Raw genomic sequence first — 15198 nt, forward strand, 5'->3', positions numbered from 1 at the left:
GTATAATATGATTGAATTTGACTTTGTAAAGTGCCTCGAGATGACACGTTTCATGAATTGCCGCTATATAAATACAATTGAATTGAATAGAGCAAGTGAAAGCTGCTCATCTTTCTTAAATGGAGTAACAGAATAATTTTTCTGTTCCTTTTATTTTTTTAAAAAAAATTTGATCACTCCATGCAGACTGAAATATTCCCATAGTCTCTAGTAAATCCCTTTGTAGTTTTGTGATTTGCCAAAATATTTTTTTTTGAAAACATGCTATCTTTTGGTCCTACCCTCCTTCGCAACGCAGTTTGTTTGATCCAGTACACATTACAAAAGTAACTTAGTCACAGCATAATCTCTGTAGGCTGACAATTTACTGCCACCAAGAGGAAATGAAATATAAACAATTTCCCTCAGATTTTAAAGTGTCAGAACAGTGCTGGATTCTTTCACTCACAACTCATCTGATAAAATACAACAGAAGACTTTTCATGGCATTACAATGTCTTGAGGTGGCTTGAGTCACCTGAAAAAAATAGGGCAACCCTCCAGTGAGCTGTATCTAAAATGCTATTTTATTCAGTTCCTCTTCCTTTTTAATCATACTTGTATTTACATTGATTTAAAATGACGAAAGCATTAAATACACTACTGTTCAAAAGATTGGGGACACATTGAAATGTCCTTATTTTTTAAGGAAAAGCACTGTACTATTCAATGAAGATAACTTTAAACTAGTCCTAACTTTAAAGAAATACAGTCTGTACATTGCTAATGTGGTAAATGACTATTCTAGCTGCAAATGTCTGGTTTGTGGTGCAATATCTACATAGGTGTATCGAGGCCCGTTTCCAGCAACCATCACTCCAGTGTTCTAATGGTACAATGTGTTTGCTCATTGGCTCAGAAGGCTAATTGATGATTAGAAAACCCTTGTGCAATCATGTTCACACATCTGAAAACAGTTTAGCTTGTTACAGAAGCTACAAAACTGACCTTCCTTTGAGCAGATTGAGTTTCAGGACCATCACATTTGTGGGGTCAATTAAACGCTCAACATGGCCAGAAAAAGAGAACTTTCATCTGAAACTCGACAGTCTATTCTTGTTTTTAGAAATGAAGGCTATTCCATGCGAGAAATTGCTAAGAAATTGAAGATTTCCTACAATGGTGTGTACTACTCCCTTCAGAGGACAGCACAAACGGGCTCTAACCAGAGTAGAAAAAGAAGTGGGAGGCCGCGTTGCACAATTGAGCAAGAAGATAAGTACATTAGAGTCTCTAGTTTGAGAAACAGATGCCTCGCAGGTCCCCAACTGGCATCTTCATTAAATAGTACCCGCACCAGTGTCAACATCTACAGTGAAGAGGCGGCTGCGGGATTCTGGGCTTCAGGGCATGGTGGAGGTAATGTGATGGTCTGGGGTTGCGTTGGTGTTGGTAAGGTCGGAGATTTGTACAGGGTAAAAGGGATTCTGAATAAGGAAGGCTATCACTCCATTTTGCAACGCCATGCCATACCCAGTGGACAGCGCTTGATTGGAGCCAATTTCATCCTACAACAGGACAATGACCCTAAACACACCTCCAAATTGTGCAAGAACTATTTAGAGCAGAAGCAGGCAGCTGGTATTCTATCGGTAATGGAGTGGCCAGCGCAGTCACCAGATCTGAACCCCATTGAGCTGTTGTGGGAGCAGCTTGATCGTATGGTACGCAAGAAGTGCCCATCCAACCAATCCAACTTGTGGGAGCTGCTTCTGGAAGCGTGGGGTGCAATTTCTCCAGATTACCTCAACAAATTAACAGCTAGAATGCCAAAGGTCTGCAATGCTGTAATTGCTGCAAATGGAGGATTCTTTGACGAACGCAAAGTTTGATGTAAAAAAAAAATCTTATTTCAAATACAAATCATTATTTCTAACCTTGTCAATGTCTTGACTCTATTTTCTATTCATTTCACAACGTATGGTGGTGAATAACTGTGACTTTTCATGAAGAACACAAAATTGTTTGGGTGACCCCAAACTTTTGAACGGTATATTACGTAAAGTAATAAAGTAATGAATGTAGCTCTCAGTTTCAAAAAGGTTGGTGACCCCTGCACTAAGGAGCGCTTCCACGGGTCCTTCCTCCAAGGTGCTGTTAGAATTTATAATCTCTGCTGCTCACAACAGACTCAATAAGTGTTTACAAACATGTTAATGGTTGCACAGGTTCTGATCTGATTACAAATAATTTAAACTGTCTCTCAGATGCTAATGTACAGCTTTTTCCCAATAGTTGTATGGACATTAAATCAATCCACTAACCGATGTTTCTTTGTGTATCTGTCTAATGTTGTACTTTTGTGTGTTGACACAGTGAATGAATGAATAAATGAAGTACACTTGCACACATCTTAGCTACTTCGAAATGCTGCTGTACTATCACGCAAATTGCATATTTCATATTTCATATTGTTCTACAAATAGGTTGGTGTTCTCTTTCCCCCACTGTTAACCTGGATGTTTGATTTTTTTACCTGATTGTGTCATATTCTCAATAATTGTGCAATATTTATCATTTAGTCATTTATTTATTACATTTATTTTTGCAGTTTCTGATAAAGCTCATCATCTACTGCTTTAGAACTAACTTTAGATTACATTAGCTTGTTTTTTTCACTACTATAAACTTTGTGTAACTGTCTATATTTGCCACTGTCATGCCTAAATTTACCCATTTTTGGACAATAAAGGAATTTCTTATGTTATAACTAAGTCTAGCGCTTATGGGGTGTTACTACAAATATATATTTTTACATTTTCTCCCCTATTTAAAAATATAATCGGGTGTGAATGATCAGAAGGATGGGTTGGGAGAGTAGATGTAGAGAGGTGAGGTAAAACCAAAGTGTTGTGCTGCACGATGAATCCGATTGTAAGTTGGCATATTCACTAGATTCCTGTTATGACAATGTGTTGCTTTGTTGTGTGTGTTTTTAGTGGTGTGCAGAGGTTTGGGTTTAGCACTTAAGGATAAGTGTCTCGGAAACAGCTTTGCAGCAACATCTTCGTCTGAGGAATGTAGTATAATAATATCACAGACGATGGCACATTTCCTCCAGCTCCAACCATCTTTGCTGTCATCTCTGTGTTGCTGTCAGTCAAACAGTTCAGCGTCTGGTAAGGAAATCAAAGAAAAAGTTGTTCCCCTGCATGTCTGCAAACCTTTATCTTTTATTGGTAGAATTGTTTCTTATAATTTGTTCACATTATAGATGTTCTCAATTTACACTGGAAAGGGTAAAGAGAAACATTCTAAAATTTTTATTAGTGTAAAAGGATGAATTTCTATTTATTTCTGAAAACAGATTTTTGATGTTTAAAGATGTTTGTCAATTATCCTGATGTAGGATATTTATTGCCAAAGGTTTTGTGGTTTTTATGATTTTTACTTTAAAGTTGTTTCTGTTTACTTCGTTCTTCGTTCTCAAATCTGGACTATTTTGTAAAGAAACCTCTTAGAAAAAAGTGTTTCTTCCAGTCAGGTTAAACAAACCCAAGGCATATTAAAATGAAGAATATTAAGGTGTGTTTCTTCTTCTCTCTTCAGAACTTTTTGGCCTTCTTCCGCCCAGCTGTGTACTGCAGAAACAGACTTTTGGTTTGCTTTTAGCTTCAATCCAAATGTCTACAGTCTGGATCATGTCAAAAGCATACCAGTTCATTTCTACATGGAGTCCAAATAAGTTCCTGCTCATCACACAGGGAGATCTCAGAGTAAGTTGCTAGTTGATACAAAAACCTTGTTTTTTGAATTGTTTTTCAATAATTTGACATTTATACAAATCAGCTGCACAGTTTAACAGACAAGTGAGAATAATTTAGACCATGTTTACAATACATTAACCCAGTAAACTCTGTATTCAAATAGTTATTAAATTTGAAAACATAATTTAAACAGTCATAATGAGAGCTAAACAAAGTATAACTCTGGTAATTAACTGGTTACTCCCAGTTCATTACCAGTTAGTCCCAATACACTACCAGTATATTACCAGCTACTGCTACATTACTAGTACAGTAGTCCCAATACCTTATCAGCAAATCCCAGTGCGTTACCCCCTACTCCCAGTATATAGCCAGTGCATTACAAATTCAATACAATTTTATTTATATAGCGGCAATTCACAACATATCATCTCAAGGTACTTTACAAATTAAATCCTATCAAATCATACAGACAGATTGGTTAAGAAGTTGTTGTTTTTTACATGTCCTGTCTGGCAGTGTAGCATTAAGAATTGCTGTCTTAATGCCAAAGATACCACAACAGATTTTACTTTCACAAGTGGAGCATTACTGCCATAGTGCTCCACTTGATTTATAGATGCAAAAAGCTTTATTAGATTTCTGGGACTATTTAACATTCAATGGACACAAAAATGGGAAGGTAGCAGAGGAAAAAAGGAAGAGAAAAAGATGAAACAAAACGCTAAAAGGGAGAAAAGGAGAGAAAAATATAGTAGAGGAGAAGGAGAGTACAATATCACATCCTCGGAGTCTGCTTCTACATCTGCTGAGAGAGAACAGCAAAACCAAGTGATAAAATATTACAGAGTGGATTTGGGGGATTTTTTCACATGCTCCCCTTGAAGAGCGAAAGAGCAAGGTAAGTCGATCTTGCGCATACGTGATTATTCAAAAAGGGACTGGGGAAACGTTTGGGAAAAATCGCCGACCCTAGCTTCATGCATGGTTTATGCTGCACTGCTTGTCCCACTTCCATCAGGTAGAAGTTTCAGGAAATTTCATCAGAGACTAGTAGCCTTAAAAAACAACTTCTATCCCAAAGCTGTGAGGGCTATCACCCACTGCTGAGATTTATATAATCATAGTTCATAGTGTGTTACATGTTTATGTTGTGCTGTTTAAAGTTATTTAATGTTCAATAAATAACTCTCTGTCTGTTAGGTATTTTCCAGTGGATATCAGCCCGGGAGCTGATATCAGGACAATAGTTGAAAGGGATGATTCGAGTACTGGCGATCTTTTAACAGCAAACTCTGCACACACATAGAATAAGGAGTGACAACTTCTCTTCAAGTTCAAGAATTTAATAACAGAAATAAAATGAACATCCCAGGAACATCACTATATAATGCTGTTTATCTGAATTAACACTATTTTTCAATCAACAAATTCTCTCTACTAGGCTTGTGAAACTTAACTGAAACTACTAAGCAAAATTAAGATAAAAAGAAAGAAGCTAAGCTAACTAACAAATGTATTTCAAACACAAAATGCCATTTAACTGTCTATCAAACATTGCTGACTCCCAGAAAAAGGCTTCACTGCACATACATGCTTAACCCAAGGTCGGTATCAAAGTAGAGAGTCCTAACTTTTAAACGAGATACAGCACATCTTTGTCCTATCTGTGCCGATTAAATAATTCCCACGCATAACGGAGCTTACAAAGCTGCCAGTCACTGCTGCTGTGCGAACTGTGATGCACAGGCAGTTTCTCATGAGCTCTAGCTGCAACCAGTTAACAATGTAACTTTCTGCAGTGTTTTTTTTACCCCTCTCTCAACATCTATCACTATAGCGATGCAGAGCAATAGACAAACTACTCTAGAAGCTTTTTCACAAAGATATGAGTAATGATTTCTTGGTTTTCTCTTCATTTTATTGATTTATGCTATGCACAGTGGTACGTGTTGATGAATCACAGGATAAATCTTATTACCGAAGACTTTGTGATGTACAGAAGGACTCCTACAATGGAAATCAGCACTTTAATTTGACCTGCTTCCTTTTCATAAGGTGAAAAACACATTTGGTTAAATTATGCCAAAATCAGAGGTCCACCTGGCACACTTTAACTCTGTGACTGAAAACACCTGCTTTGGCTGAAGTGGCCGCTATAGGGAGCTTGGACTGGGGAAACCCCTGAAAGCCTGCTCTGCTGAGAGGCCCGCAACTTGTGGGCTAAAGGCAATGTTGCATATATAATTAAACAAACATTGTAAATGTCCATTCTGTGTTTATAAGCTGAATCTATATTGTTACAGCTAATGTACAGTAGAGGGTGTTGTAGCTTAGTTGGCAGTAAGCTGCGAACAAGAGTAAGAACGTTTCTACTACCTTCCTGTCAGTCAGTGCTCAGGGCTGTAATATCCCACAAACGAGAGAAAGAAAGAAGGTGCTCTTTTTTTGTCAGAAATCAGGACTGAGTGCACATTTACCTGAATACAGCTTGATTAGGCTTGATAGCAGCATATTTATGGAGCTAAACACCTTGCAGCCCTTGGGCAGCGGAGCGAGGTACAGGTTTAGAGCTTTATTTGTTTATAAAGTTTGTAATGTTTTTATGTTCAGTGTCAAAGAAAGGCATCTAAGTAGATGTATTGTATTTTTTTTGTTTAGTTTTCACGGTGTAACTTGGTTCTGAATTCAGTAAATGAAAACCACTGCACCTGTCGAGGCTCTCTGTTTCTTCTCTGGTCTGAGGGGCTGCTATAAACATTATTTGTAATTTTTTTCTTTTATTTATGTTTTAATATATATATTTTTTTTTTATCATTTACCATTGTTCTCAAATTTCTTTTAAGTGTCAATGTCGCAAACAGGGCGTGGGGGACGGGGGCTAAAGCCACTCCCAGGAGGCGTTTCCCTCTTCTAGGTATTCTAGGCGAGTGGAAACACAAGTCGTGGGAAGATAAACCGAGTAGGGAGGAGCCGAGCTGGGCGAGCTAAACCAAGTAGGGTCGGTAGAACTGCGGCTTACGAGGTTGTTGTTTACATGCTACCATGTCTTTCTTATTTGGAACTAGAATCGTTCAACTTCTGAAGAAGTTGAAGTACGCGCCCGCCTGGTGGTGCGCGTAACCGTCAAAGGCAAAGCTTCCGAGTTCCTTGGTCGTAGGCTTTTATCACTTGGGGATTTTAAATCAAATCTTCTGAGTGTGAAAAGGATTTGTCTTCGTCAAAACCACCCGACAGGAGAAGGTCTGCATCCAAGCAGCATGGAAAATTGGTGTTATTAAAACATGATTAAATACTTCAGTGTAGCATGAAAAAATGAAATATGTGAATAAAAATGTTAAAGGCATTACAAACTACTAAAGGAAGTACAAACTCTGTGAAGCAGAAGTTGGTGAGACCATCCTAGAGCTACTTCCGGTTAGCAACTTGCTAAGCGTTAGCCGCTAACATGGTTGTGTCCAGTATCACCGGGTGGTTGTACTCTGTTAGTTTGGTTCAAATCCTGTACTGGGAAGTTCCTCAAAAAGGGTGCCAATACTTAATGTCACCAAAGCTCACCAAAGGCCATGTGTCAGATCGGCCTCCTTTAGCAACTAAGCCTCACCAAATCTGGGCCCAGAACTCAACATTTGACAAAAATGGTGTGTAGTGCCATTTCCCACAGGTGAGTGGTACTGTATTGGCCGGGGGGTAGTTCTTGCTGTTGCAATTTTTTCATCATTCATTCATTTATATCAGTTGTTCAAATTATTTATTTGTTACTTGTAAAAAAGAAAAAAAAAATTCGGTACCACCAGCGGGTTGCGAACCTGCAACCTTTGGTGCACCAGCCCAACACCTAAACCCCTGTACCAAAAAAAAGTGCCATGCTGAGCTCTGCATTTTTGAGAAGTCGACTGAGTCTAGGAAGTGGTTTTGAGAAGTGGTTTTTGGTTAATTTTGTCACCACGGTAACTTTAAATGGCGTCAAGTACAAATAGCACACTTTGCGGCGTCGAGACGCACGTTTTGAAATATAGTTTGTGGGGGTACAGCCTACGGTTCGGGCTGTATTAACGGTGACGGAAGAATAAAAAGCAACTAGAAAAATGTCTGAAGAAATTTAGCAAGGCGCCTGCCACTTGGTGCGTACCGTACCGTCAGAAATAGCAACAGGAAGTAACACTGCGAATTTCATGTTCCTACGGTCTTCACAGCCCCCACAGCGGCCGTCGAAAGGTGCCATGTTAAGTCAATGGACCTCCTAGGAGCCCCTTGTTAGCAGCGTTGTCATGGAGACTCACTGACAGCTGCAGCCCTATCTGTCTGTAAAGGCAGAACAACCCTGGCTAAGCAGAAGTTGGTAGGACCTTCCTAAAGCTACTTCTGGTTAGCAACATGCTAACGGTTAGCCGCTAGCATGGTTGTGTTCAGTATCAGCGGGTGATGTTACTCTGTTAGTTTGGTTGAAATCCTGTACTGAGAAGTGCCTAAAAAGGGAGAAAATCCTAAAATTCACCAAATCTGTCAAGCAGAAGTTTGTACAGGCTTCCTAGAGCTACTTCCGGTTAGCAACATGCTAAATGTTAGCCGCTAACATGGTTGTTTTTGGTATCACTGGGTGAGTGTACTCTGTTAGTTTGGTCCAAATCCTGTACTGGGATGAGCCTCAAATAGGGAGAAAAAACGTCGTTTATAACGTTGCCATGGTAACTCAAAATGGCGGGTGATACAAAAAAATACTTCATGGGATCAGCACACATGTTTTAATATACACACTGTTGGGATTATAATATAAAACTTTGATTCCCCCCCACCTGGAATCGATCCCATGACCTCTTGCATGCAAAGCCTGCACTTTCCCTCTGAGCTAAACTGTAGCACCATATATGGGCATGCATTATTGGGTCCATAAGGGGTTTGGTCCCCCATTGAAAAGCATTGGATGTTTGACACCTCATAGCTTGGAGATGCTTTATGCGACGTATCCCAAATTTCTTGCGGAGCTTTCTCTCTAAAGTAAGAACAGTTTCTGTGAAGCAGAAGTTGGTGAGACCTTCATAGAGCTACTTCCGGTTAGCAACATGCTAACAGTTAGCCGCTAACATGGTTGTGTTCAGTATCACCGGGGATTGTACTCTGTCAGTTTGGTCCAAATCCTGTACTGGGAAGTGCCTCAAATAGGGGTGCCAATACTTAATGTCACCAAACGTGACCAAAGTTCATGGGTCAGATTGGCCTCCTTTAGCAACTCAGCCTCACCACATCTGGGCATAGAACTCAACATTTGACCAAAATTGTCAGTAGCGCCATTTCCCACAGGTGGGTGGTGCTGTATTGGCCAATTGGGTCGTGTCTGGTTATCATGCCAGGTCCTGTTGGAAGCAAAGGCCCAATAGGAAAGCATGTGACATCCAAAATGGGATAGAAAAGTGACACATGACTGAAAGTCACATGAAAATTTAAAAATGTTAAGAGGAAGTGACTGTGCGAATTTCAGATTTCTACATTGATCACAACAACTGCAGTGAGCGTCGAAAGTTGCCATTCTATCTCAATGGAGCCTCTTCCTCTGGCCCTCAGAGTTCCGTCGTCATGGAAACTCACTGACACAGCTGCAGCGGGCCAGTCTAAAGAAGTGCAGACACTTTGTGTCCAAGTCTGCCTATTGGATTATAATGGAGAACTTTGCCTCGAACAACGCACGATTTCTCCGGAACCGTAAATGGTAGAGACGTAATTTTTTCTGTGTTTATTTCGTAACGGATAGGGGAAGAAGACTTGCTATCGGTTTTTGCTGGAAAAAGTTTAATAAAGGCGTAAAAAATTATGATCTAAAGGACATTTTTATGGATTTTCAGAAATCCTCTTAAAACGGTTCCGAACAAATCGCTGTAGCTCAAAAAGTATAAGAGATATCAAAATAATTCTTTCACCATGAGTATCACCAGGCTTTTGAGGACCATACAGCTTATTTTTATGTTTGTACAAAAATCGGTGTAGACACAGCGACGATGTAAAAAAGTGGTTGATGTGGGAAAATGCAGCTCCAAAGCGTTTTTAGGATTTTGCACATTCGCTACTCCCGAACAAATTGTTCCTGCGGAAAAATTGTAACAGTTATCCACAAAATTCCTTTTTTGTGAGTGCCAGAAGGGTTGGGACATTCATGTGTGAAAGTCTCATGTCTGTACATAAAACGGTTTAGGAGTAGCGACGATGCGAAAACATGTGATGTTTTGGATTTTTAGACGTCATTTTTCAAAACCGCTCCATAGGAAATGAATGAGGGAGGTTTCGGGTTTGTGTCGCTCTGAGGTGATTTGCGAAAAATCTATAAATGCCACAACAATGAGGGTTACATTTCCCGAATCCTGACAAAAATACCTATGTTTTGATGTATAATTTGTCTACGTAGAGTGAAAATTGAGCGAGTAAGGTCAAGTTGTTCGGAGTTTTGAAATCTTTAAAAAAGCTAGAGTGGGCCACTCTAGCGGTTGGAGAATTCCGTCATTGACTTTCATTGTAAACGATGATTTCGCTGATTTTTGGACATGAGCTTTGAGGAGTAACTGTGAAGAGACGATAAAAGATATCCACATGCCGTTTTCACTTCTGAGTAGTTCACAGATATATCTACAAACTGGAAGTTAAACGGTGTTCATAGGTGAAAGCATGGCGACACAGACACAGTACAGCAATGAGGAGGCAGTGCTGTGCTTCGCACAGCACTGCCTCCTCATTGCAAACGCTATGGCAGGCGCCTAATAAATAGTCCGTTTAGAGGTGAATAGTAATAGGTGCCTCCATGCATTTGCATTGGTGGCAGTGCTGTGCTTCGCACAGCTTCGTACAGCACTGCCTCCTCATTGCAAATGCTATGGCAGGCGCCTAATAATAATATTAAAGAAACCCTTATTAGGTGCATAGCATAAGGCCTCCGCCATGCATTTTCAATGCATAGGCGGACGCCTAATTAGTTTGGGCAGCATAGGTAATAATACATTTCAATGTTCATCTGGAGCTTACAATTGACACCATAAACATGTTTTTTTTTTTAAAATTGCATAGATAAATTATATGATCCTGAAACTATAAACAACACCTCCCCAGATTTTTACAAAGCTTTATACACATCACAGACCCATAGATATTGACCAATTACTGAATAAAATAACTCTTCCTAAACTATCAAATAATGACCCTGGATTCATTACTCTTGTTTTTTTTCTTCTACCTTCCTGTTTTTGTGTTCATTGAACATGAAACAGTCCCAGAATAAAATCTAATAAAGCATATACCAAGCGGAGCACTATGGCAAAAGCAGTAATGCTCCACTTGTGAACGTAATATCTGTTAGGCTCTCTTTGGCATTAAGACAGCAATTCTTAATGCTACACTGCCTGACGGGACATGTGAAAAGAAAATGTCAGCTGTTTATTGTAGCAAGAAACTAGGATATTTGTTTGGTTAAGCAGTGTATAACTACTGTTGTTCTTTTCTCTTTGTAGATCTTGAAGGAGTCTCTGGACAAGATAATTCATCAGACAAAGTCTTTCCCAATGAACTTAGATTCTGACCGTCAGTTTTCTCTGCGGAGCCACAATCAGCATCTACTCAGCCACCAACTTGCAGCTCTCGATAGGGCTGCATGTGGGCTGCAGGTGAGTTCTATGTAGAGAAGGTTGAATCATTGATTATGCAGGGTCAAACGTTATTGCTTTCTTTCATTCTCGCGTGCATGGATAAGCATCTGTTGAGTAAGTGGATACAAGCTTTTTTGAAAGGTTTAATTTTATAACTGGTCGTTTATACTTTGTTCATACTGTTTCACAGCTGCAGTTCAATAAATGTTGATAGTATGTTAAGTTGAAATAATTAATCTTTCATTTGAAAAATACCTTGATTTTTAACATTTTACCCATCAGCACTTTATTTTTGACTCACTAACTGAATGGACAACGATTTAAACAAATTCTATTCAATTTTATTTATATAGCACAAATTCACAACAAATTCAATTCAATTCCATTTTATTTATATAGCGCCAATTCATGAAACATGTCATGCCAAGACACTTTCCAAAGGCAAATTCAATCAGATTATACAGATTGGGTCAGATTACACAGATTGGTCAAAAATGTCCTATATAAGGGAACCAGTTGATTGCATCAAAGTCCCGACAAGCAGCATTTACTCCTGAAGAAGCGTAGAGCCACAGGGAGAGTCGTCTGCATTGTCCATGGCTTTGCAGCAATCCCTCATACTGAGCAAGCATGAAGCGACAGTGGAAAGAAAAACTCCCTATTAACGGGAAGGAAAAACCTCCAGCAGAACCAGAACCAGGCTCAGTATGAACGGTCATCTGCCTCGACCAACTGGGGGTTACAGAGCAGAGACACAACAAGACAGACAAAAAAAGCACAGAAGCACACATTGATCGAGCAATCTGTTCTACATTATATGGTAGTAGCGGGTGATCTGTCTTCCCTGGATGATGTTACAGCTAACAGAACGCCAGACCAGGTGTACCTACTATGAAGAAAAAAGAGAGAGAACAAAAAGTGGAGAACAGTAGAACTCAGTAGAGTGAGAAAAATAGGCCCTGATGTCCTCCAGTAGCCTAAGCCTAACTATAGAGGTAGCTCAGGGTAACATGAGCCACTCTAACTATAAGCTTTGTCAAAATGAAAGTTTTAAGATTAGTCTTAAAAGTAGACTGGGTGTCTTGCCTCACGGACCAAAACATGGGAGTTGGTTCCACAGGAGAGGAGCCTGATAACTAAAGGATCTGCCTCCCATTCTACTTTTAGAGACTCTAGGAACCACCAGCAGACCTGCAGTCTGAGAGTGAAGTGCCCTGTTAGGGACATACGGGTAATCAGAGTTCTGATATATGATGGAGCTTGATTATTAAGGGCTTTATATGTGAGAAGAAGAATTGTAAATCCTATTCTTGATTTAACAGGAAGCCAATAAAAGGAAGCTGTAATATATATATATATATATATATATATATATATATATATATATATATATATATATATATATATATATATATATATAGAGAGAGAGAGAGAGAGAGAGAGAGAGAGAGAGAGAGAGAGAGAAGACACTTGGCCCAAGGATGGAACCCTGTGGTACTCCACAAGTGAAGATTTATTATTAACATGAACAAACTGGAATCTGTCAAACAGATAAGATTTAAACCCGCTTCATGCTTTCCCCTTTTTACTGCATTGTTTTCTACTTTAAATTCAGACGAAACATATGATGAAGCAATTTTAGAATTTTATTTGAATTTTTACCTTTTTTTTTTACAAGAAACATAATGTCAACATTTATTTGGAGTCTACATTCAAAATTTGGAAAGTTCAAGAGTTAGATTTCTTTTATTACATTTTCTCAAAACAAAATAGATACAGAACAGCTCGGACACGACCGAAGAGGGAGAAAAAACAACACAATGTGGGCATGAGGCTACAGTAAGTAAGAGTTCATTAAGAAAATAAAAATAATTGACAGGGGGCTGAGGGGTTCACCCTGCCCAGTCCCGCGGTGGAGGGGCAAATTATCGGATTTCAGCCTACTAGTCAACACTGCTGCCTTCGGGTTATTATGAAGAACCCCAATCCAATTCACAAAATTATTGCCCAGGTCAAATTTCTCCAGACTGTAAAATAAATATGACCACTCGACCCGGTCAAATGCCTTCTCAGCGTGAAGAGACAGCATGAGGGCTAGGTCCTTGCAGTTCTGGGTTAATTGAATGATGGATAATGTGAGGAGCCTCCTCACATTATCACAGGAGTTCCGGCCTTTGATAAAACCCGTTTGTTCTTCCTTGACAATGTGGGGCAGAACCTTCTCCAAGCGTAAGGCCAGAGTTTTGGAAAGCAATTTTTGGTCAGAGTTAAGTAAGGCTATCAGCCTGCAGGAGGCGCAGCTATCCGGACATTTTCCTTTTTTAAGGATAAGAGAGACGTTGGCCTCACTAGGGGATTGAGGTAGGATGCCCTTTTCAAATGAGCATAGGACAGTAAAGGGTCCAAAAGAATACCAATAAACTCTTCATAAAACTCAAAACTAAACTCATCTTGCCTGGGGCCTTACCAGATGGCATTGAGTTCAATGCAAAAAGTGCCTTTTCTCTAGTAATTGGTGCATTTAATCGTAATTTTTGATCATCCGTGCCTTACAGCAGTCTTAAATCTCCAAAAAACTGGTGCATAAGGGCCAAGGCATTGTCAGGCTGCTCAGAAGTATATAGGTCGGAGTAGAATGATGCAAAGTTTTTATTAACGGTTCTAGTATCAAATAATCTACCACCATTAGAATTAGTGTTGCACCGATCCCAGTATCGGACGGGGCTCCGATCTAGCACTAAAATGGTGGTATTGACCATCGGCGAGTACCAACAAATAGGGCACCGATATCATTTTGATGTTTGCATGTCACTTGAACGCAGCCTTCTCTCTCCCGACTAGTATTATACATGTTATGTAAGTTCATGAAAGTTACACTATTGTTAAAAGTTACTGCACCCTGTCGGCAGTGAAACACCCTAAGTGGACCCAGCTCTTTTTACCCATCAGGCGACGCCCACTTAACTATTACTTTGGGTGTAGGACGCCTAAAACAGACAAGTATACTTTTAGTCATATTATATCTACTAAAGACAGAGAAAGAGTTACAGACACATCAGCGCTGATGGGCTCTTGATCGACAAGAAGCCCCGATTGCTCATTACAGAAACATTATAAAGGAGTTTAGGTTAACACCCATAAAAGGCCATACACATCCAAACTGCATCATCAGTAGATAAACTGTGTCAACTCCGTGATGCTATTAGACAGATGAGTCATTTCCTTGTTGTCCGGTGTTATCCAAGTGTGGCAGGCAGTTCTGGGATAAACAGTTCGTTCCACTTGACCCCGTTGATATCGTAACACAATTTTAGCATTTGAGAGTATTTTTGCCGCCTTACTAATCAGTCTAAGCCATCCCTGTTTTGCACTGTGCCCAGGCCAAAAAGACATGTTTTTCAGAATGCTGCTCATACTGCACCAGTTTTAGTTAATGGTAAGCGTGAAATAGCGTTGCTAGATACGGGTGGATTTCAGACCGTGGTTTTGTCCTCCTTAATACCTAGAGAGAGGTGGACTGGGGAGCAGTCTCATATAAGCTGCATTCATGGGGATAAACATGTATATCCAATGGCTGACGTATATCTGACTGTGGGAGGGCACACATTTTTCATGTCAGTAGCTCTTGCCTCAAAGTTGCCGTACACAGTTATTCTGGGTAATGATGTCCCCATTATTGCAGATCTCATCCAGCAGGCAGGACTACATCCTCACAGAGAGCAGTCAGTGACACACACAGAAAATGCTGCCCAACTAGAAGTAAGGGATGCCCTATTGGCCCAATCTGTAGAGTCTCAGTCTAAAGCAACATCTACAGGGTACAGCAT

General features: G+C 39.7%; 1 protein-coding gene across 11 annotated transcripts in view; it reads left to right on the forward strand.

Annotated features, from left to right (window-relative positions):
* Positions 1-15198, forward strand: part of ccdc142 (coiled-coil domain containing 142) — a 136514-nt gene that overhangs the window by 33025 nt on the left and 88291 nt on the right. For all 11 annotated transcript variants that reach the window (XR_004928810.1, XR_004928809.1, XM_036130074.1 and 8 more), the window contains 3 exons: positions 2979-3158; positions 3589-3755; positions 11237-11389. Coding sequence is in view for 9 of the 11 variants with exons in the window: in XM_036130074.1 (XP_035985967.1) it covers positions 2979-3158; positions 3589-3755; positions 11237-11389 (500 nt within the window). In the remaining 2 variants the exon portion in view is untranslated. The remainder of the gene's footprint in view (positions 1-2978; positions 3159-3588; positions 3756-11236; positions 11390-15198) is intronic.

This window comes from Fundulus heteroclitus, unplaced genomic scaffold (assembly GCF_011125445.2).
Source record: "Fundulus heteroclitus isolate FHET01 unplaced genomic scaffold, MU-UCD_Fhet_4.1 scaffold_28, whole genome shotgun sequence".
NCBI lineage: Eukaryota > Metazoa > Chordata > Actinopteri > Cyprinodontiformes > Fundulidae > Fundulus > Fundulus heteroclitus.